A 22,238-nucleotide genomic window follows, 5' to 3' on the forward strand; every position below is an offset into this window, starting at 1 on the left:
CATTAACAAATAAATTAATATGTTATATTTTTATTTAAAGGACACCTTCGGATCTTATTTACCTTTATGGATAAACGTCTGTTTTCTAAAGTCTTTATATATATATATATATATATATATATATATATATAATATGGGGTAAAAATATAAATACATTAAAAGATATAAATTAAAAAATTAAAAAAAGTAAAGAAAAATCAAATGGTAGAATATTTACCTTCATAGGTTTAAACACTTTTTTTTATTATTGTTTTTTGACCCATAAATAATAAGTTATTGCACGTTTGTACTATAATGTCTTTTTTTCTTTTTTAGAGGGGAGGAGGTGGGGAAAAGGATGTCCCAACAATTTTCCACGTCATTTTGTTCTCTTTTTCTAATTACTTTACGTATAAAAAATTAAGAAAAAGAGAGAGAAAAATGATTTTTTTTTTTTCTACAGATATTTTAGAAAAACATACCAAATATTTTAGAAAAAATATTTAGATATTTTAGAAATAGATAGTTTAGACTCTCTAAATACCTCCACCTTAATTATATTTTTAGCTAATTATATTTTTATTTTAAAAAATACGAAGTAAAATACAGAGTTTTATAATCTTCTATTAATTTGTGTTAATAGAGAATGCCAGTGTTTCCCCAAAAGAATTGTGTTCCAACCTTCTATAAATAAATAAATAAATAAAATTAAAAAAAAAGTGGAAGAATTGCACTCAAGAGAGAATGTTTTTATTACTTGTTAATTGTTAATACAACAGTTAAGAGGCACGGTTTTTAGAGTGGTGGAGAAAAGGATGACTTGGTAAATGAAAGTCTTTCTTTATTCTGAAGGTAAGGGCCCGGCAATTGTGGAATCATTTGCCTTCGTTTCTGCATCTTCTTTTTCTACGTTCACCCACTGCGTTGTTTTGCAGATAGTACTACATCTTCTGAACTGGGTGTTGCTCTTTCTATCAAAATTCTGCTTTCTTTTTACCTAATCGTTCTTCCCACTGTTGACATGGGTTATTGATCTGTTCTTGCTTTGGTAAGCTAATCCTCTTTCTTTTTGCTTTTCTTCATCTGGGTTCTTTCTGATCCTTGTTTTCTTCTATTTTTTTCCCTCTCCGTACTGTCTCTGTGATTGTACTATGTAGCTCCATCTTGTCCCTTCGCTGATTCTTACTGTTTCTGGGTTGTTTATGATCTATGGCTGTTCCTTGTCTTCCATGTTTAGCTATCATTTCGTGTTTGATTTCTGAAGAAACAGAGTTTTGATTTAATGCGTTCAAGCAGAACATGTGAGGAAAATGGAAATGATAAGACCCATTTCTTTTCAAAGCTTTGTGGGAGGCAATATCTTTGAGAAACTCTCCTTAGTTTCATGAGTTAAAGCTTTCTTTTCATAGAATCCTGATACTTTTTTACACTTATTCTCAGTTTTTCTTCATATCATAGAACTTTTGAGGACTAGATTGAGCTTAAAATCTCACATGAGCATGAATTGGTGCTTGGCCCTGCATAAACTACCATTGTTATGCATTCATGCTCCTCCCCAAATGAGTATGCATTACAATCAATTTGTTTGGGATTACAGGAAAAAGTTTGCTGTTGATCTCATTGGATTGAATGGGTAAAACAATTCAGCTTTATGGATTCCCTTCTGGTGTATTACAAGAATCGGTTAAGGCGTTTGTAGAGAGATTTACAGGCGAAGGAAGTATAGATGCCATAAATGTAAAACGTTCAAGGGGAAGAGGAAAGCGATTGTATGCAATCATCCAGTTTATTGACGATGTAGGTGCTAAGTTAATTATATCTTTGGCTAATGCAAGCCTCCGCTATGGAACTTCTTATCTGAAGGCAAGGGAGTGGAAGCAGGATATTCTACAAGATCCACTAGTCTTTGAATACAATTTCAAAGGCTTAGAACTCCATCTTGGTTGTCAGATATCAAGGGAGGAATTTTTTGTGTTATGGAGAGAGTCAAATGTGTCTGTGAATTTCGAGTTTGAGCGGCGTGATCTTAAGTTTTTCATATCCCATCCTCGTGTTGACTACATGCTCGTATTGCGATATGAGAACATTTGGCAAGTTGAGCTACACAAGCCACAAGGACAATCTATAGATTATCTTCTGATTCAGGTTCATCCATAAACTTTGAACAATGTTTTCTTTTTCTTCACTATGGGTAGATATCATGCATTCATACGAGCACATTTGACCGAAAATTTTCACTCAAATGATGCCTGTACTATTCTTGATTAGGGGTGTGAGATCCCACATCAATTGGAGAGGGGAATGAAGCATTCCTTATAAGGGTGTGGAAACCTCTCCCTAGCATATGCATTTTAAAACCGTGAGATTGACGATGATGAGTAACTGCTAGTAGTGGATTTGGGTGGTTACAAATGGTATCAGAGTCAGACACCGGCGGTGTGCCAGCGAGGATGCTGGCCTCCCAAGGGGGGTGGATTGTGAGATCTCACATCAGATGGAGAGGGGAACGAATCATTCCTTATAAGGGTGTGAAACCTCTCCCTAGTAGACGCGTTTTAAAACCGTGTGGCTAACGGCAATACGTAATAGGCTAAAGTGGATAATATCTGCTAGCGGTGGACTTGGGCTGTTAGGCTGTTACATAAGATGGCAAGAGCAAAAATTGAACTTAGCTGTAGATAGAGTAATGCTTAGCTTCATTAAGTTTTTGGGACCTTTGGCCCTCGCCTGCATTCACGTCATATAGGTGCTGTCAGGACATGCTTTCTTTACCCATTTTCATTTAATTTTGCATACTATTCTAACTATGACCTCTCTGTATTGGTAGTTAGTTGGTGCTCCGCGGATTTATGAGAGAGATACAAAGCTTTTTGGACATATTTCTGAAGACCCCTTCTTGAGCTTTTCTAAGGAAATGGACACCAAATGGTTTCGAGCAACCGATTTCACTCCATCATGCTGTATTGGACAATCTGGAGCTTTATGCTTGGAGATTCCTTACGGTCGCCTGCTCCCTAATTTTCACGATAAATTTGCTTACTTCAACGAAATAAAGGGTAAATTTACACTGGCCAGCGGCTCTACTTATTCGTCCAATGTAAACTTGGTACCTGTAGTTAGACCTCCTCTGAGCATCCACTTGCCATATGCCATTTTGTTTAAGATAAACTTGTTGGTACAACAGGGGTGTCTTCCAGGCCCATCTCTTGATATCAGTTTCTATGAGATGGTTGATCCTCAGATACACAATATTGCCTTCATAGATCGTGCTTTAAGGAAACTTTATGACTTGAAAGAGTGTTGCTATAACCCTTCAAAATGGTTAGGTGAGGAGTACAGGAAGTACTCCAAGTTAACGAATCCGCCCCAGCCACCTAACTTGTCCTTAGATGAAGGGTTAGTCTATGTACACAGGGTTCAAGTGACACCTTGTAGAGTGTACTTTTGTGGTCCAGAGGTTAATGTTTCAAATCGTGTATTGCGTCGTTATCCCGAATATCTTGACAACTTTTTGCGTGTTTCGTTTGTCGACGAGGAATTGGATAAACTGTATTCAACTGAATTGTCTCCACGAGAATCTTCTTCCTTGGAGGATGGAAAGACGAAAATATTTAAAAGAATCCTTTCAGTTCTGAAAGATGGCATTACCATTGGTGATAAGAAGTTCGAGTTTCTTGCGTATTCTTCGAGTCAATTACGGGAAAATGCCGTGTGGATGTTTGCTCCAAGAGATGGGATTACTGCAGCTAAAATAAGGAAATGGATGGGAGATTTTCATAGTATAAGAAATGTAGCCAAGTATGCTGCTCGACTAGGCCAATCCTTTGGTTCATCCACAGAAACAGCAAGTGTCAGTCGACGCGAAGTCAAGGTTATTCCTGATATCGAGGTCAAATCAGATGCTGGTATCAATTATGTCTTCTCTGATGGGATTGGGAAAATATCAGCTAGTTTTGCTAGAGAAGTGGCTAGAAAATGCCACATCAGGCATACACCATCTGCTTTTCAGATTCGTTATGCTGGTTTTAAAGGTGTTATTTCGGTCGATCCAACCTCATTCGTAAAATTATCGCTCAGGAACAGCATGCTAAAGTATGAGTCGACCGACACGAAGCTCGATGTCTTATCTTGGAGTAGATATCATCCGTGTTATCTTAATCGTCAGTTGATTACTCTTTTGTCTACACTTGGAGTTCAGGATGATATCTTTGAGAGTAAACAAAAGGAATTGATAGATCAATTGGACACCATTTTTATGGATCCATTGAAGGCTCAGCAGGCCCTTGAGCTAATGTCTCCAGGTGAGAATACCAACATTCTGAAGGAAATAATCTCGTGCGGTTACCGACCTGATTCCGAACCTTTCTTATATATGATGTTGCATACGTTCCGAGAATCGAAGTTGTTAGAATTGCGGAGAAAATCTAGAATCTTTATCCCAAATGGAAGAGCAATGATGGGATGTCTTGATGAAACTGGAAACTTAGAATATGGAGAGGTATTTGTGCAGTGTTCTGCTCACCAGCAGCTGCATAATGATCATATTATCTTTAAAAGAAGCAAATCAAATCAACATTTCATCGTAACAGGAACGGTAGTCGTGGCGAAGAACCCGTGCTTGCACCCAGGTGACGTGCGTGTCTTAACCGCTGTGGATGTACCATCTCTACATCACATGGTAGATTGTCTGGTTTTTCCACAGAAGGGACCAAGGTAAATGATCTAATCTTGTTTATGCTTAAACTCATGTCTGCTAGTAATTCTGCTGATATTGGAAACTTTCTTTTCTGTACAAGACCTCATCCGAATGAATGCTCGGGAAGCGATCTCGATGGCGATATATACTTCGTGTGCTGGGATCCTGATTTGATTCCACCTCAACAAGTTGAACCAATGGATTATACCCCCGTGCCTAGCAGATTACTAGATCATGATGTCACAATGGAGGAAGTTCAAGAGTATTTTGCAAATTATATGGTCAATGACAGTCTAGGAATCATTGCCAATGCTCATACAGCATTTGCAGATAGTAGGCCAGAGAAAGCAATGAGCGAACCTTGTATAAAGCTTGCAAAACTGTTCTCAATTGCAGTGGACTTCCCCAAAACTGGCGTTCCTGCTTTGATATCTGCTGATCTAAGAGTACAAGTATATCCTGATTTCATGGACAAACCCGACAAACAGAGCTACAAGTCACATAATGTACTGGGGAAGCTGTTCAGAATGTTGGATGACATTGAACCAAGGATTAGCATCAAGTCCGTGAAGTTTACTCGGGAGATAGCTCGGCAAGCTTATGACCCCGACATGGAAGTCAAAGGCTTCGAGGAGTACCTCGACGATGCGCTTTATCACAAGAACAATTACGACATGAGGTTGGGGAATTTGATGAAATATTATAAGATCAAAACTGAGGCAGAGCTAATCAGTGGGGTTAGTTTGACAAAATCATCTTCTTTTACTAAGAAAAATGAAGCGGAATCTATCATCATGGCTGTGAAGTCCCTGCGAAAGGAGGCGAGGGGGTGGTTCAATGAGAATGCTGGCTTGCATTTTGGACATGACAATAATGCGTATGCTAGAGCTTCAGCATGGTATTTTGTTACATATCATTACAGCTACTGGGGCTGGTATGGGGAGAAGAATGAAAGCCATTTTCTCAGCTTTCCATGGTGTGTTTACGACAAGCTCATCCGTATCAAGAAGCGCAAGATTGGTGCTCGAGCTCGCCATCGGTAAGCTTCTCGTACCGTGAATCTTCATATATTTCACTTGAGTTATGAACAACAATCAACTTGGCATAGTTGTGGCAGACACCTTATTTTTTACTAATCACTTTTAGTCTTCTTGCAACTCTTCCATCCAATGTTTTACTTCAATAACTTTACGAACGCACCAAAGAACACACCGAAGGACAGAATATTGACTCTCTTTGATTATGTGGAAGTGTGCGCGAAGCTAGCTTGAACACTCACGTACAAGATTTGACATAGTTAGTAATATCAACTCAGATATTATATACACGAGCTTCGTTATCAATCATGTTATAACGTTAATACTAAAGCATTGGACTTGATACCTACTAATGGCCAAGCAGCTATGAATGTGAAGAAGGAGAGTTGTAGAAACTAGCTTAATGGAAGATCAATGAACTTTGTTTCAGTTAAAGATCAAGCTAAATTATGTATAAAGATCAATGAACGTTGTGTCGAGTCCCAAATCGTCAAATCACGTAGAAGTTAAATTTGTATCCGATGGTCATTAGAAGGCATGTAGATTTTCGAATTCAACGATTACTTACAGGCAAGTACATTGTGACCTCATTGGAAAAAAAACGATCATCATTATAGTACTGATCACTCGAAGAAAAATTTATGCTTCTTTCTTGCGTCGGACCATGAGATAAACAAGTCATACGTATACCTGCAACAGGACGGGGCGAGCTTGTGTTTGAGAAAAGTAGGCTAAGATTTCAGATTTCATGAACATTGGCCAATGTATAGAGTAGATATTACATAGTAAAGAAAAAGGTGACTATTCAAACTAAGAAGCTCTCAAAAGAGTAGCAAACAAGAGCCAAAGCCAAAGCCAAGTATATTAAAAAAACTACAGATAAAGACCATCAGATATATCAGAGGGAGGTAGAACAGGAAACCAACCGGTGTCGATCGTGTTCTTCAACGTCCATCGAGATTTAAGACACGGCTGAATCTATCAAGAGTCGCCAATCTTGAAGCTTTCTCTCTTCTCCTCAAATTATTCTCCTTGACTTGCATCAGTTTGTGGTAAACACACCATGGGAAGCTCAAATAATGGTCGCGTTTCATTCCGTCGTTATAGGAGCCCCAATACGAATGATGATAAGTGACATGGTACCACGCCGAAGCTTTGGCAAATAAATCATCCGAGCCCGAATCTGGACCGCTTTCTTTCGTATTGAACCATGTCCTAGCCTCCTTTCTTAGAGACCTTGCAGCCAAGTTGATGGCTTCTGCGTCTCTTCTCCTCGTGAAAGACTTCGACATTCTCATAATATTGCCACTAAATATCTCGGACTCGGACTTGATCCCGTAATAATCAAGCAAATTCCCCAACTTGTAATCATATATAGTTTTATGATAGATGGCATCTTCAACGTAATCTTCAAAGCCTTCAGTTTCCATATCGGAGTCGTAACACCGCATTGCTACATCTCGAGTAAACGACCTAATGTAGCTTATATTTGGTGCAATGCCCTTTACTGCCCGGAAAAGTTTTCCGATCACGTTCTTTGATTCATACGAGGGCCTGTCGGGCTTCTCCATAAAGTCGGGAAACTCTTTGACATTCAAATGTGAAGGTATTATAGCAGGTACTCCAGTTTTTGGGAAGTCCACAGCAATGGAGAATAGCTTTGCAAGCTCTATACAAGGAGCACTTCTTGCTTTAAAGGGCTCTTTATCTGCAAACGCAGTGTGAGCATTGGCAATGATTCCAAGGCTGTCATTAACCATGTAGTTCACAAAATACTCTTGAACATCCTGTTGTAAAGAACAGTACCTTCAAATTAGTACTAAAACCACACATAGGAACGGTTCCTCTTCTAGAAATTGAGATAAAACGCTAAAAAAACGACACGTTTGAAGAACGAAACATGATCAAGAGTCAGTGCTTGTGTGGAGATACCTCGATTGTGACATCACGATCTAACTGAATAGGAGGTGCAGGAGTATAATCCATCGGCGGAATTTGTCGAGGCGGGATCAATTCAGTGTCCCAACAGACGAAGTATATATCACCGTCCAAATCGCTACCCGAGCATTCGTTTGGATGAGGCCTATATTAAAAGTACAGCATCTAGTTAATCTTCAAAACAAAATCAAGAAAGAATCAGCATATGTCAATGTACTAACCTTGATCCTTTTTGTGGAAAAACAACACAGTCAACCATATGATACAACAGAGGTACATTTACAGCGTTTAGCACACGAACATCGCCGGGGTGCAGGCAGGGATTTTTCGCAACAGTTACGTTTCCCACGATAACTAAATGGTCTTCCGAACCGCTCATATCGAATGCAGAAGTATCAGATATATGTCTATGCCTAACACTGGAGATTTGTACAAATACCTGTCCATACTCCAAGGTCCCAGTCTCGTCTAGACATCCCATCATCGCTCGCCCATTCGGAATAAAGATTCTCGATTTGGTTCGTAATTCTAGCAACTTCGACTCCCGGAAAGTCTGTAACATCATTGATAGATAAGGCTCAACATCTGGTTTATAGCCACATTTGAGCATCTCCTTGAGAATGTTAGTATTCTCTCCAGGAGACATCAACTCCAAGGCTTCTTGAGCCTTCAGTGGATCTGTTAAAATGGCATCCAATTGTTCTAAAGCTTCACTTTGTTTCTTCTCAAAAACCTCATCTTTAACGCCTAGAGTCGACAAAAGAGTTATCAGCTGACGATTCAGGAAGCATGGTTGGTATTTGCTATAGCCTAAGACGTCGAGTTTCGTGTTGTCTGATTCAAATTTGCACATACTCTTCCTCAGAGATAACTTTACAGACGAGCGCGGATCAACAGCAACGACACCCTTATATCCACCATAACGAATCTGAAAAGCAGACGGAGTGAACGCTAGCACGCATTTTGAAGCAACCCTTTTGGCAAAATCACTTGATATTTTGCCAATTCCATCAGAAAAGACATACTTGACTTCACCATGTTGAACCTCTATGTCAGGAATGATTTCCCTTTCATGTCTAGCAACCGAAAGAGTCTCCGTCGATGAGCCGAACGATTGTCCCAATCTAGCAGCGTACTTTGCTGGATTCTTGATATGTCGAAAATCACCCATCCACTCTCTAATAACAGCTGCATCAAGGCCAGGTCTGGAAGCAAACATCCACAAAGAATTCTCTCTTAGTTGACTTGATGAGAATGCAAGAAACTTAAACTTCTTATCACCAATGGCTATGCCATTTTTAAGAACAGAGAGGATTCTCCTGTAGATATCAGTTTTACCATTCTCGATCGAAGAAGCCATCCGTGGCAATAAATCCGTCGAACGCATTTTATCCCACTCCTCATCAACAAAAGACACACGAAGAAAGTTATCTAAATCTCGAGAAAAATGGCGCAACACCCGGTTCGAAACATTGACTTCAGGACCACAGAAGTACACCTTACAAGGTGTTATTTGAACCCTACGGACATACACCAATCCATCATCCAAGGCTATAGCAGGAGAATTTGAAGGATGCTTTGCATACTTTTTGTACTGTTCAGTAAGAAAGCTTGATGGCTCATAGCAGCATTCCTTCAAATGGAACAGTTTTTCTAATGCATTTTCTACATACTCAACTCTTATTCGACTCGGATCAACCAACCGATAGAAACCCGTATCGAGTGATGGCCCTGCAATGCAACCATTTTGAACCAATACATTTACTTTAAAGATTATTTCATATGGCAGAAGAACATTAGGACGAGAATCGACCACGGGAACAAGATCGTCGGAGCAAGAAAAACTGTTGCCTCCATCCACCAGTTTGAATTCATCTTCGAATTCTTCATAATAAGCAAAATGTCGCCTAAAGTTGGGAAGTTGACGGCCATTAGGTAGCTTCAAACATAAAGAAGAAGATTGTCCAACAGAGTTTGATGGAGTAAAATCAGCTGTTCTAACCCATTGATCATCAGGTACTTCTTTAAAGAAGTTAAAAAGAGGATCATCAAAGATTTGTCCACTAGAGGGTGCAACTTTTTTATATATCCGAGGAGCTCCATATAACTGATGAGATAAACATAACAATTATCATTTTGAACTGAATCAAAATCCAGCAGCAGATACTGTAAATGAAGAACACCAGCATCTAAGATCATGGTAATAATCACGGCAGAAACCAAAAATCTCTACTAGATATTAGTAACAGTCAAGACAGAATCCACTACATTCAACAGTCAAAATGACAAAATTACAGACCTATAAAGTTCAAGGTCAACCATAACAAAAGCAGTGTTGTTAGTATCAACATTTAGTAAGAAATATGGCCATGGAAGTCATCGTTAGTTTCTTCCATGCTCTTTTTTTTGGGGTATATTAAGAACTATCTCCACGTTTTTCGAGGAGAAAGTTGTAACAGCCCAAACCCACCGCTAGTCTTTTTTGGGTTTTCCCTTTCGGGCTTCCCCTCAAGGTTTTTAAAACGCGTATATTAGAGAGAGATCTCTACACCTTTACAAAGAATGCTTCGTTTTTCTCCCCAACCAATGTGGATCTCACAATCCACCCCCATTCGGGGCCCAGCGTCCTTGTTGGCACTCGTTCCCTTCTCCAATCGATGTGAGACCCTTCAATCCACCCACTTTAGGGCCCAGCTTCCTTATTGGCACACCGCCTCGTGTCCACCCCACTTCGGAACTTAGCCTCCTCGCTGGCACATCGCCCGATGTCTGGCTCCGATACCATTTGTAACAGCCCAAGCCCACCTCTAGCAAATATTGTCCTCTTTGGGTTTTCCCCTTCCCTCAAGGTTTTTAAAACGCGTCTACTAGGGAGAGGTTTCCACACACTTATAAAGAATGTTTCGTTCTCCTCCTCAAGTGGAATCTCACAATTACTCTTATTCAAGCCACTTTTAAGAGAGAATAGCAATACTTTTCAACAAGGATATAATTGAAACAATGCTTAAACATGGAAGGCAAAAATTTTAAAGTTTAAAAGGGATAACAATGCTTTTCAACATTAACACGAGACAAGAACCTGAATCAGAAGACATTTCATAGACTGATGTTGCAGACGGTGGAGTTGTATCTGCCAAATGTTCTCATAGGAAAGCTGAAACCTGTACTCAACGAAATTATGAATCAAATGAAAGTTCATTTTTCGCATTTCAACTCCAAAAGTCACCAACTCAACATCTCCTTCCCATAGAACATGAAACTTTTCACTGGAGACCTGACAACCAAAGCACAATGTCAAGTCTTCCAAGGTATGCACATATGTCCTAGGCTTCGGTACAATATCGACATCAGCCGCTCGAGCCTTAAGATACGAAGATCCATACCATAGGCGTTGATTAGCTAAGGAAATGATCAACTCAGCTTGTGCAGCACCAATGAATTGGACAATAGCATATACTCTACTTCCTCCCCTTTTAGGTGGTCTAACCTTAATGGCATAGACAGTTCCTAAACCTGTACGAAGCTCCAGAAAACTCTTCACGGAATCTGCCGTGGCATGTGAAGGAAATCCACTAATATGAACCGTTTTCCCCATAAGATCAAACAAATTGTTCACTCTTTCCCTGTTTTACCAAATCAAGCTATAGATTAGAAAAGGCTTCCCTTCTATGTTCTATGATTGTGTTATGATTCCATTGTGAAGGGAGAATTCCACTTGAAATGAAAATTTCTTAGCCATGAAGTAGTCCCTACCAAAGTAAAAACGTCTTACATTAAATGGAATGAAAAAAGAAAAGTAACCCAAAATACAGAGACATACAGACACCAAGAAAAACATTTTGAATGCTGGAGTTTTCAACTTGGGTGCTCAAAGAAACCAAACCCCAACTAAAAAAGGTTCAAAAGAGGCAAGAAAATGAGCAGAGCAACAGGACTTGATGATGAAGAACAGAGTTACAAACCCACACAGATAAACGCATGAATGTCCTCAAACAGGTATATATGGATCAACCAAACCGTAAGCCAGAGACGATCCAGGAGCAGCAGAAACACACTCCAAGAGCTTCGAATTGCTAAAAGGGTGTTTGTGGATGAACCCAGAAAAGCAAAGAAGATCATAAAACAGAGTGAAGAACAGAAACTGAGGAGGCAAGAGCAAGCTCAGTGACTTATAAATTACAAGAAGAGGGTCCAATGGAGGGGAAGAATTTGGATAGACAACGAATTGAAGCGACCATTGTCACCACAAGTCAAAATTTGAGTCGTCCTTTATTTATTTTTTATTTTCTTAGGCTGCACACAATCATCTTCCCGTAGAAATAGATGTCTGCAGACTGAGCCCGGAAATTAGAAGTTAATTTTTTTTTTTTTTTTTTGTAATTTCTAGCTTTATTAGTTTCTCTATTAATATTCAATTTTGATTTTAATAAATTATTTTTTTGAAAAAGAGAAAAAAGTTAAAGTCATTACATTTTAAATGATTGAAGTAATATATTATCAAAGTTTATTATATACTTTTTAAAAAATAATAATATATAGTACTATAGTCGAATAATTTTACTCATTTTATCACTATGCTCAAGTTGGCCCACCATCATTCTTTTTTATTTATCTAATATATTCTAAGGTTTAAAAAAAAAGTTTATTGGTTAAAATAATTAAGAGCCCGAAGTTTAAGAACTAAATAGAAACAAGTGTCAAATTATAACGAAATTTATCATGCATTTAGTAACGATCCCAATTAGTCAAAGCTCAAAAAGTCAAAGGTTTACGTGTATATTTTAGTAACTAAAAGCAAAATAATAATAATAATACCATAAAAAGATACAAGTCGAATGAATTTTTTTTTTATAAGGTGTGATAATCTCCCCTGGTAGATGCGTTTTAAAATCGTGGGACTCATAGTGATACGTAACTGGTATAAAGCGAACAATATCTACTAACAGTGAGCTAGAGCTGTTACAAATGGTATAATAGCCAGACACCGAGTAATGTGCCGGTGAGAACGCTGGCCCCAAGAAGATAAATGGTGAGATTTCACGTTGGTTGGAGAGGAGAACGAAACATTTCTCATGAGATGTGGAAACCTCTCCCTAGTAAATGTGTTTTAAAACCGTAAGATTGACGGTAATACATAGTGGGTCAAATGAGTTGTTACAAACGACATTTACCATATATGTAGTAACGATCTCGATTAAGACCTAGAAGTTTAAAGAATAAATAGACACAAGTGTCAAGTTAGAATGACATTTATCATGCATGTAATAACGATCTCAATTAGTCAACGCCCAAAAAGTCGGATAGTTACATATATTTTAGTAATTAAAAGAAAAATAATAATAATACCATAAAAAATAAAAAATAAAACACAATCATCCAATCAAATGAAAGATTTTTTATAAGGTGTGAAAATTTTTCCCTAGTAAACGCGTTTTAAAACTATGAGATTGATGGCACCAGCCGAAGCGAACAATATCTACTAGCGATAAGCTAGAGTTGTTATAAATGATATCAGAGCTAGACATCGAATGGTGTGCCGGTGAGGATGCTTGTGAGGTTCCACGTTGGTTGGAGAGGAAAACCAAAACATTGTTTATAAAGTATGGAAACCTCTCCCTAGTAAACGCTTTTTAAAACCATAAGGCTAACGGTGATACATAATGGGTCGAATGGGCTGTTACAAACGACATTTACCATGCATTTAGTAACTATCTCACTTAAGACCCGGAAGTTTAAAGAATAAATAGACACAAGTGTCAAGTTAGAATGACATTTATCATACATGTAATAACGATCTCAATTAGTCAGAGCCCAAAAAGTCAAATGGTTACGTATAATTAAAAGCAAAATAATAATAATACCATAAAAGGACACAATCATCAAGTCGAACAAAACGTTTCTTATAAGGTGTGAAAATCTCTCCCTAGTAGACACATTTTAAAACCATCAGGCTGACAGCAACACACAACCGGCCGAAGCGGACAATATCTATTAGCAATGAGCTAGGGCAGTTACAAATGGTATCAGAGCTAGACACTAAGCAGTGTGCTAACAAGTATGCTAACCCCCAAGATAGTGGATGTTGAGATTTCACATTGGTTAGAGAGGGGAACGAAACATTCCTTATAAGATGTAGAAATCTCTCCCTAGTAGACGCATTTTGAAACAGTAAAACTGATGGCGATACGTAACAGGCCGGATGGGCTCTTACGTCCCTTTGCATCGCCTTTAAAAATTCCTCATTCTGGATAACTTCCTGAACTTCCTTATAAAGAGACTAAATTCCAGCTTTTAATATCAAATTCTCACTCAGTTTCGGTGTTCATCAGTATATTCAGTATATTCAGTACGTCCACAAGAATTGAAGATCAAAATGCTTAGAAAAGCTATTGAATCTTACATCCATGGCAAAGTAAGTGAAAAAGAATAGTACGTGTTAGTAAATCTTTATGATCAGAGAGATACAATACAAATTTTGTAGTATGGAAGAGAGGGAAAGCATCATTCACAATATTCACCTTGAAGAAGAAGATGGCAGAGAATGATATGGTAACATCCATTGTCATCCCAGAATTGATGCAGCTTTTGGTTCATTGTTTCTATTTGCTACCCCTAAAAGCAGATAGAGAGAAGAAAGACCTGCCTACTGCCACGTGAGTATAAACAACAAAGAGTTAAAATCCATGTGTTCGCAAGCAATGGGAAAACAAGAATGCAACTCATACATATCTCTAACCTTTAGTAGAAGAAACTGTAGCATGATCATGGCTTTCTTGGAACTTGGAACTAAAATTCTGTGCACCATATGTACCTACATATCAACGGGTCCACATGTTAAAATTTCTTCCCCGTTTATGTTCATAGTTGAAGCGTGAACTCAGATTAATGTCTGAACTCAAGCCCACTACTAGCTGGTATTGTCTTTTTTGGCTTTCCTTTTCGGGCTTCCTCTCAAGGTTTTTAAAACATGTCTGCTAGGAGAGGTTTCCACACTCTTATAAACAATGTTTCGTTCTTCTCCCCAACTAATGTGGGATCTCACAATCCACCCCTTTCGAGGTCCAGCGTCCTCGCTGACACTCGTTCCTCTCTTCAATCGATGTGGGATCTCATAAAAACAATAGAAAAGCGTAAGTAAATAAATTGCAACAATAAGGGGAAAGATCAAAACCTGAGTATAGTTTGTCATGATCAAAGCTTTTGTCAAGAGAAGCCTTTACAAGACCAGAGTTAAGTGTAGCTTTCATCAATAGACTGTCCATCTTTTTTGTGTTCAGAGATTTAGATTCTTCAGAATCATCCTCACCCTCAGAAACCACGGAAGGGCTCGACCAACCACCCATGTTTGCTTCTCCCTTGTTTTTCCTTGCAAATTTTAGGACTCTCTTAAATCCTTTCGGTGCACCCCTTTGATAGTTCATCATGGGAGGATTTTCTGCAGTGCCCCAATCATTATTATCAAGTTCGTTATTGTCTTCCTGCAGCATTTGAGACAAAGAGAGACGAACGGGGCGATTTTCGATTGGTATCTCTTCAAACTCTTCTATTTCCTCTATGGACTTTGATGGTATCATTGATTCTCCTTCAGCTACAATTTCCAAAGAAGATTTCTCTTCATTTGGTAAATGTATAGCATCACCATGATCAGCATCTACTACATTTGAAGTAAGCATCTCACTATCCTGTTCATCATTCACAACAGTTTCGATGTCACAACGAGCTGGTGACAAAGCATCCCCTTTATCAGGATCTGCAACCTCAACTTCTTGATCATGAGTCAATTTTTTGCTGTTCTTTGAAGAATCAGCAGTCTTAGAAAGTTTTGAAGGCTTTGTCTTGTTAGCCATTGGACTACTATTGTCTAAGCTATTTCTCGAACCCTTATGGAAGGACTTTGATTCTAGTGGCACTATGCTGCTTTTTTTGGCTATCCTGTGACGGATACTGGACTTCACAGGAACATTGGTATCTCTAGAAGATACTTTTGTTTTTGTTATTGTTCCAATCTTTGTCTGCATCGTTTCCTTCTTCTCATTCACACGCCTCGAGTTTCTCGTACTGTCATTAGTTTCCTTGATGTTTTTCTTCTGCACATGGGATCTTTCTGTTTTAGCACTTGATCGATTAAACAACGATGCTGGTTGAGCTGTCGGACGAGTTGGATTCACACTGGCTGGTGTAATCCCAGAAGATGGCCATGACTTACGTGTGGCAGCTATTGGTTTTGTTCTAGATGAAATCTTTTCAATCATGGATGGTTTTTCTGATTTAGATAAATTTGCTGGTGGAAGAACTTCAGGCTTCCCTGTAGCATGTTTTTTTGTTACATTAACTTCAGCAGAGGCTATCTTGGATCTCCTATCATCTGCAACACGTCGCATTCCCTTCGTTTTTACCTCTTTATTCGTACGTACCTTAGCTTCCTCGGCTCGACGCTTTTCGTATCTCTTCGCCTTGTATTGATCATATAATTCACCCCTTTGCTCAGAACAGGCATCTTTCTTTCGATTCACTTGAGTATTATTTTGTGCTACATGTTTACTTTCCATCACTTTATTCATCATTTGGTCCAATTCTGCTTCCTTTCTCCGGCTCCATTCTGAATTTGCAGATACTTTTTCGACAACTTCCCGTGGTTCGCTAATGGGAGAGCCTGCTTGAGTCTCTGGTGGATCAGAAGCTTTAAGTTCTACAACTTCAGCAGTTGTACAAGCTTTTTCCTCCGCTACCTTACTCTTTGGCACATGTTCATCAAAATCACGGCTGATTGTATCAGGTTCATCACTAACAAGCTCTGAGTGGCATTTTGTAGAAGCATCTCCCATGCCTGTACTCCATCTTCTCAATACAAATTTATTTGCACCAATGGTTATGCTTGTTAATGATCTTCGTTTCTCGACTTCGGAAGCATCGTTTCTCTGTTTGCTTTCGAAAAGACTGATAGCATCCTGAACTGATATTCTACCTACATTGCTATCGGCTGTTTTACTGGTAGGCTCTGATCCTTCCTCATCACTATTAGCTGCTATATCTCCTTGAGAAAAACTACTGTCTCTTGTTTGCAGACTCCTAATCATTATCACGGGTGCTCGGTGTCACGGTCCTACATTCTTGACCGTGCGGTGTCGTGATCTATACACGCTCACGACCAGCCTTAAGGGGAATTAAGCCCCATTATATTTTTCGCCCCGGCTTTGTGGCTTCGTCGGACCTTAGACGAGGTTTGCCTTCGCCAATCGAACATCGCTTGTGCGGAATCCAATCTTGTTCAACCACACACGCCGCCTGTGCGTGTATGTTCAATCATCTGCGACACATCCGACTTGCCTCTACGCTAGGCCAACCCATTCGGCTCGACCTTGCCTCTGCTCGGGCCAAGGTCTCTCAATACAACGTCGCATCTCATCTTGCCATCTCGATCCCCATCGACAGGGTCCATATGTCTTGACGCCATCCCGAGTCTCGGGATGTCGTCGCTCATCATAGCTCGTTCGGTCATGCCATCGAGAATGGGCCCACATGTCGTTCATCTCATCGGGACTTCCCGAACATCCATCCATCCGGGTTCTATCGAGGCATAGGCAATCCCGTGCCCATGCCGAGTCATTTGCGGATACCGTACCGGATAGCGGGTGTATGTAGCAACCTCCAACACGCGGGCTAGGGCGCAATACCGGCACACCCGTGCCGTCCGGTACTGTCCTTCAAAAACCCATTTCAAAGGAAGTCGCCCCGAGACACTCGTCTCGACACGCTCGTCCACACTGTGACACACGTATGTGCCACAGGGTAGCTCACTTAGGCCACAGGGCCCAGGGGTGGTGGAGAGCTAACACCACGGTACCCCCTATAGTACATTTTGAGCCATTTTCATTCTACCAGGAGTAGACATGGTTTTCGTGAGGTGTCATACGGTGTCGTGCATTGTCCGTCCCATGTCCGATTGACACCAAACTTGGCGAGTATTCATATTTCATATGGACGGACTTAACTCCCGAACCGCATGCCCAAATTCCTTCCAAAACCTCGACTTTTGAGGTTAAGGCCCGGGGCCCTACCCGGCCCTTCAACAAGCCTATCTTGTCCTTCATGTCTATGTTGATGTCTCTATTATGCTTGTGTCTCAACATGTCTTCAATGCCCACTTTGCGTGGTGGTGTGTTGGATGTGCATCGTCCTCCTCGATCGCATCATGGCATTCTTCTACATTGGCCCGCATATGGCCGGATGGGCGTCTCTTGAGGGACGCCCCTTTGCTTGTCATGGCGTGAGGGTCACAACCTACTCTCTTCATAGTAAGGTTGTGACACTCGGCGGGATCCCGTTCTTCCTATCTGAACCCTTCTCATGGGTGATGCTGACCTTCTCGGAGGTGCTGACCGTGCCATTGTTCTACTTCTTTCTACCAGTGTCCCATTTTCATCAGATTCCTCACTTTCTGATGAATCCTGTCGCTCAACCTGTGCAACTTTTGCAGGTGAAACACCATAATTCACTTGAGTTAACGAATTCGATGTAACCGTGTGCCTATTATCGTCGTCGTCGTCGTCGTCAACAGGATCGATACTATCACTCTTTGGATTTAGTTCCAAATATTTGTATGCACAATTTCTGCAGAGTTGTGAAGATTGAGCACATACTGAGTTAACGGATATAGCAGAAATGAAGTTTGTTTTCATTTTTTAACAACAAACAGGCAAGCTTTTACCAGGAATAACCTACTTCAAATTTGTAGCTCCGAAATGTTCCATAAACTTCACTAAATGACTGATTTCCTTAGAACTGCAGGTTGCATTGCAACCCTTTTCAAATGATGCAGTGAAGTCCTTATTCAATGCTGTGAGCCTCAATTCCATAGCTCGCAACAATTCGTTTCTGGCATTCATGTTTGCATAGTTCACAGTTGAACAAACCAATTCTATGTTTTGTAAGAAACAGAACAGATAATTAAGAATTCAAATAACCTACTTAGATTCAGCTGATGAAGTAAATTCAGCTCCAGACTGTCAACACAATAAATTAAACTTCACCAGCAAGGAAACATCATAGGAAAATGGCTTCAAAAGATAGCATGAACCACTACCTGACCATATAAAGAAACATGAAATCTCCTGGTTTCTTCTAGTTGAGCCATCTCGTTCATCGTTTTCGTGATTTTCGTTAACTCTGGCGAGCCAACTAGATGGAGGAACCTGAGTAGAGAAGTAAGAGTATTAACAAAAATGCACACTTCAGCTGATAATCCAAATAATGTAGTTAGAATAACCTGGTTAGAGTAGATTTTGTGAACCATGCTGAACCAGCTGAAGAAGCTGGTGATTGGAGTTTAATGCTCGCTTTAGATTCTTTGGCATTCAGCTCTTGTAGTTCCAGTAAATGTGGCAAAAGGGTATCCAGAATCCCATCAGCCAGAACATCTACCTTATTGCCACAACAAGCAAATGCCTCATATCTGTACACACTCATTCCCATCAAGAGGGGAAAAGCTTTCAGGACACGAAATTATGAAATTTTATTAAACAAAGTGATAGTGAGGAGAACGCAGACACCGGGGAGACTCTCGTCTACTAGGGAGAGGTTTCCACACCCTTGTAAAGAATGTTTCGTTCTCCTTCCCACCTCCCCAACCGATGTGGGATCTCACATATCCTATGATACTCGTTCCTCATCATGTAATTGAATCGACATTGACCGACAGTAATGGTAGAACATGTTTTGTACAAGCAGAATCTCATCTACATTGTTGTTTCCAACAGAAATGGCAAAAAAGAAAGAGGAAAACCTGTTCTGAGAAGGTATGATCTGAATGGTGGCATAATCTAAAGGCCCATCATCATCTCCACCACTCATTTCGATCAGCTAAACAAAGAAGCAGATACTGAAACAAACACAATGCTACTAAGTTCAACAGAACAAGCAACACAAATTTGAAGAACAGGTTGTCAAAATCATCAAGCATATATCATTAGACAATTACTCGTTAACAATTTACAACTTCCAGATAAACAAATTCTACCCATCAAACCCAAGCAAACACACACAGCCCAGATCTGGAAAATCCCTGCAAAACCCATCAATTCACCAGAAAAACCCTAGAAGCAACGGCAAATTCCCAGTTCTCTTCAAATGCATTTTCTCGCACAGAACTCACTCAAACGCCGAATTCTTCAACTACATTGATGAAAAACATTGAAATGGTACCTGGGGTTTGCAATCCGGCCGGGGATGACGGAGCAAGGCAGAACATAGACGGAGAAATCTATCGGAAAAAAGAAAACGAGCGATGGGGAGTGAAAATTTGAGGTCCAGTAGTTCAGTGGAAGTCCTAATCTGCCGCCCTTTCAACTAGAGATTCTCTTTTGCGAGGCTTAAATCGCAAGAACTGAATTCGATCGAGAGCTTCAATTTAAAAGTAAAAATAAAAAATAAAAAAAATCTTCCAAGTTACGAAACTGATAATTGCACTGAACGCGTGAAGCTCACGCCCTATCCTCCATTTTTTTTCTTCCAAACGACCATGCTTCCATCAGCAGAGTTGTGTCGGTTTCCATTTATTCTTATAACTCTTTATTTTTTATTTCCTGTCGTTTTTTTCCCTCTCTTTCTTTTGTTATCATTGGAGAATCATTACATCATTTTCGTTATTTTTGTTGTGAACTTCTCAATATGTCTCATATTATAAATTCATAATCTTTCATTGAATTAATCAACCTCAGACTCACTCGTTAATTATATATATTGCATTTAAAGACCGTTGGTTTTGTTGGATGTGGACGTTGCTGGACTTGTAAGTTCAAACTTCAAACCCGCCCGCCCGCCAGCCCAATAATGTGCCGAAAAAAATGTGAAGTTATAATAAAATAATACATAATAAATGCATTATAATATGCTGTCTGCATGGTCCACTCTCATTGAGCCCAAGCTAAACATGTTGTTTGAAATGGGCCAATTTTTTTGGGCTCAATGATTTATTATAATAAACTTAGGCCCACGTAAAATAAATATGACAACAGACCAACTTACACGGTAAAACACATATAACTCTCTACTACGACAGTTCAAGCTCATTACTAATAGATATTGTCCGCTTTGGTCTATTATCTATCGTTATCAGTCTCATGATTTTAAGATGCGTTTGTTAAGAGGAGGTTTCCCTCTCCAACCAACGTGGGATTTCATAATCTACTCCCCTTGAGGTTCCAGTGTTCTCGCCCACACACCGCCCGATGTATGACTCTAATACCATTTGTAACAGTCCAAACTTATAATTCTAGCGTCCTCGTTGGCACACCATTTAAACCGATGTGGGATCTCATAATTCATTCTCTTTGACTCTGATACCATTCGTAACCACTAAAGCCTACCGCTAGTAGATAATGTCTATTTTGACCCTTACAATTTTAAAAAGCATATGCTAAAGAGAGGTTTTACACTTTTATAAGAAATGTTCAATTCCCCTTTCCAATTAATGTGAGATCTCACCGGAGTGTAAATGATTTATACGAGTATTAGTTAGTTTTATTTTACAGTCACATTTTGATCTCGATGACGTTATAATCATAAATTAAGTATCAATTTGTTTTTACTTTTTTAATATATTTTTATGATTATTATAGAATATATGTTTGAAGTATTTATTAAATGTGATTTCTAATTAATTTAAAGCAAAATCCCTAATTTTGTATGATTTATATTCGTATATAAATATAATTCAGCTAGTTAATATATAAAATATTAATTTTACGCGGTATTAAACGAAAAAAAAAGATATAATATTTCATCGACAAGTGAAAATTACATTACATTGGAATTCACCAACATATTTCTAATACGATATCCTTAAACGAACATAGACCATTTTATGTTACGAAAAAAGTGGATCTACATATCGACACGTCAACCAATATTTCGATAACTCAAAATTTAAAGCCTGTAGTCATTGTTACTGATTTGGATATTGATTTAAGTTGTCTTCATCGTACAATCTTTATATGTGGATGTACTACAATCTCATCTTATCAAAATATGCGTCAAGAATCTCAACATCAAATCCAATTTTTTTTCCTTTCATTATTTTTATTAACAAGAAATTCGAATTTAAAGATATTAAAAAAAAAAAACTCCGTAGATTATAATTTTAAAAAAAATTAAAAGTAATTACTGATTAAAGAAAACTCTTTATTTGGCTGGTGTTTTTTTTTTAAATATTTTTTGGGGTTAATATAAAAATAAGTAAATTATAAATAGTATTAAAATAATATAAAAAGAAAAAGGAGTTTGAAAGGGAGGTGATGGTTCAATGAATATAAATAGACGTACATAGAATTAATATATATTATATAATTATATAATATGAAAAGGGATGGGGATATTGAAAGTGATGTATGAGATATTAAATATTAGGTATGGAGTTGTTACAATTGTACAGCTATGTGGGGCCTATGCCTCTCCCCTACAACTTCCCACAAAAACGCCTCAAATTAATTTAATTTTTATTTATTTTTTTAGAGTTATTTTTAGATAAATAATAAAGTTAAAGGGTATTTTTATTAATTTATTAATATTAGTGAATTAATATATTAATTTAT

General features: G+C 38.8%; 3 protein-coding genes across 9 annotated transcripts; 1 reads left to right on the top strand and 2 right to left on the bottom strand.

Moving 5' to 3' along the window:
- Nucleotides 1–847: 847 nt before the first annotated feature.
- Nucleotides 848–5,918, top strand: LOC111447986 (RNA-dependent RNA polymerase 1-like). Its single transcript, XM_023087408.1, has 4 exons — nucleotides 848–1,027; nucleotides 1,577–2,124; nucleotides 2,807–4,692; nucleotides 4,776–5,918. The coding sequence occupies exons 2-4, from the start codon at nucleotides 1,609–1,611 to the stop codon at nucleotides 5,716–5,718; spliced, it is 3,345 nt and encodes a 1,114-aa protein (XP_022943176.1). The 5' UTR covers nucleotides 848–1,027; nucleotides 1,577–1,608; the 3' UTR covers nucleotides 5,719–5,918.
- A 508-nt stretch (nucleotides 5,919–6,426) lies between these two features.
- On the bottom strand, nucleotides 6,427–11,972 carry LOC111447985 (RNA-dependent RNA polymerase 1-like). 4 transcript variants are annotated; one of them, XM_023087404.1, is made up of 5 exons: nucleotides 11,617–11,972; nucleotides 10,730–11,273; nucleotides 7,872–9,757; nucleotides 7,645–7,795; nucleotides 6,427–7,499 (listed from the first exon to the last, which is right to left on the bottom strand). In XM_023087404.1, the coding sequence occupies exons 1-5, from the start codon at nucleotides 11,628–11,630 to the stop codon at nucleotides 6,657–6,659; spliced, it is 3,438 nt and encodes a 1,145-aa protein (XP_022943172.1). In that variant the 5' UTR covers nucleotides 11,631–11,972; the 3' UTR covers nucleotides 6,427–6,656. The 4 variants fall into 4 exon arrangements, with proteins under 4 accessions (XP_022943172.1, XP_022943174.1, XP_022943175.1 ...); XM_023087406.1 differs by having other exon boundaries at nucleotides 10,730–11,399; XM_023087407.1 differs by having other exon boundaries at nucleotides 11,613–11,972.
- A 1,947-nt stretch (nucleotides 11,973–13,919) lies between these two features.
- Nucleotides 13,920–20,017, bottom strand: LOC111447987. Of its 4 annotated transcripts, XM_023087409.1 has the most exons (11): nucleotides 19,852–20,017; nucleotides 19,433–19,528; nucleotides 18,917–19,102; nucleotides 18,734–18,842; nucleotides 18,619–18,653; nucleotides 18,373–18,525; nucleotides 17,965–18,261; nucleotides 14,822–16,743; nucleotides 14,387–14,461; nucleotides 14,079–14,296; nucleotides 13,920–14,045 (listed from the first exon to the last, which is right to left on the bottom strand). In XM_023087409.1, the coding sequence occupies exons 2-10, from the start codon at nucleotides 19,498–19,500 to the stop codon at nucleotides 14,250–14,252; spliced, it is 2,892 nt and encodes a 963-aa protein (XP_022943177.1). In that variant the 5' UTR covers nucleotides 19,501–19,528; nucleotides 19,852–20,017; the 3' UTR covers nucleotides 13,920–14,045; nucleotides 14,079–14,249. The 4 variants fall into 4 exon arrangements, with proteins under 4 accessions (XP_022943177.1, XP_022943179.1, XP_022943180.1 ...); XM_023087410.1 differs by lacking the exon at nucleotides 13,920–14,045 and having other exon boundaries at nucleotides 14,079–14,293; XM_023087411.1 differs by lacking the exons at nucleotides 18,619–18,653; nucleotides 19,852–20,017 and having other exon boundaries at nucleotides 18,373–18,568.
- Between the last annotated feature and the right edge of the window lie 2,221 nt (nucleotides 20,018–22,238).

The sequence above is a fragment of the Cucurbita moschata genome, unplaced genomic scaffold (genome assembly GCF_002738365.1).
Source record: "Cucurbita moschata cultivar Rifu unplaced genomic scaffold, Cmos_1.0 Cmo_Scf00009, whole genome shotgun sequence".
Classification (NCBI taxonomy): domain Eukaryota; kingdom Viridiplantae; phylum Streptophyta; class Magnoliopsida; order Cucurbitales; family Cucurbitaceae; genus Cucurbita; species Cucurbita moschata.

Excerpts from the sequence above, each read along its gene's own strand:
- LOC111447986 (XM_023087408.1), top strand. The coding sequence starts at position 1,609 with ATGGGTAAAACAATTCAGCTTTATGGATTCCCTTCTGGTGTATTACAA. Across the intron at positions 2,125-2,806 it reads TAGATTATCTTCTGATTCAG|TTAGTTGGTGCTCCGCGGAT; the intron begins GTTCATCCATAA and ends CTGTATTGGTAG. Across the intron at positions 4,693-4,775 it reads TTTCCACAGAAGGGACCAAG|ACCTCATCCGAATGAATGCT; the intron begins GTAAATGATCTA and ends TTTCTGTACAAG.
- LOC111447987 (XM_023087409.1), bottom strand. The coding sequence starts at position 19,500 with ATGAGTGGTGGAGATGATGATGGGCCTTTAGATTATGCCACCATTCAG. Across the intron at positions 18,654-18,733 it reads ATGTTTCTTTATATGGTCAG|TCTGGAGCTGAATTTACTTC; the intron begins GTAGTGGTTCAT and ends TTGTGTTGACAG. Across the intron at positions 18,526-18,618 it reads ACTTCATCAGCTGAATCTAA|AAACGAATTGTTGCGAGCTA; the intron begins GTAGGTTATTTG and ends CATGAATGCCAG.
- LOC111447985 (XM_023087404.1), bottom strand. Across the intron at positions 9,758-10,729 it reads TGAAATGTCTTCTGATTCAG|TTATATGGAGCTCCTCGGAT; the intron begins GTTCTTGTCTCG and ends TTATCTCATCAG. Across the intron at positions 7,796-7,871 it reads TTTCCACAAAAAGGATCAAG|GCCTCATCCAAACGAATGCT; the intron begins GTTAGTACATTG and ends CTTTTAATATAG.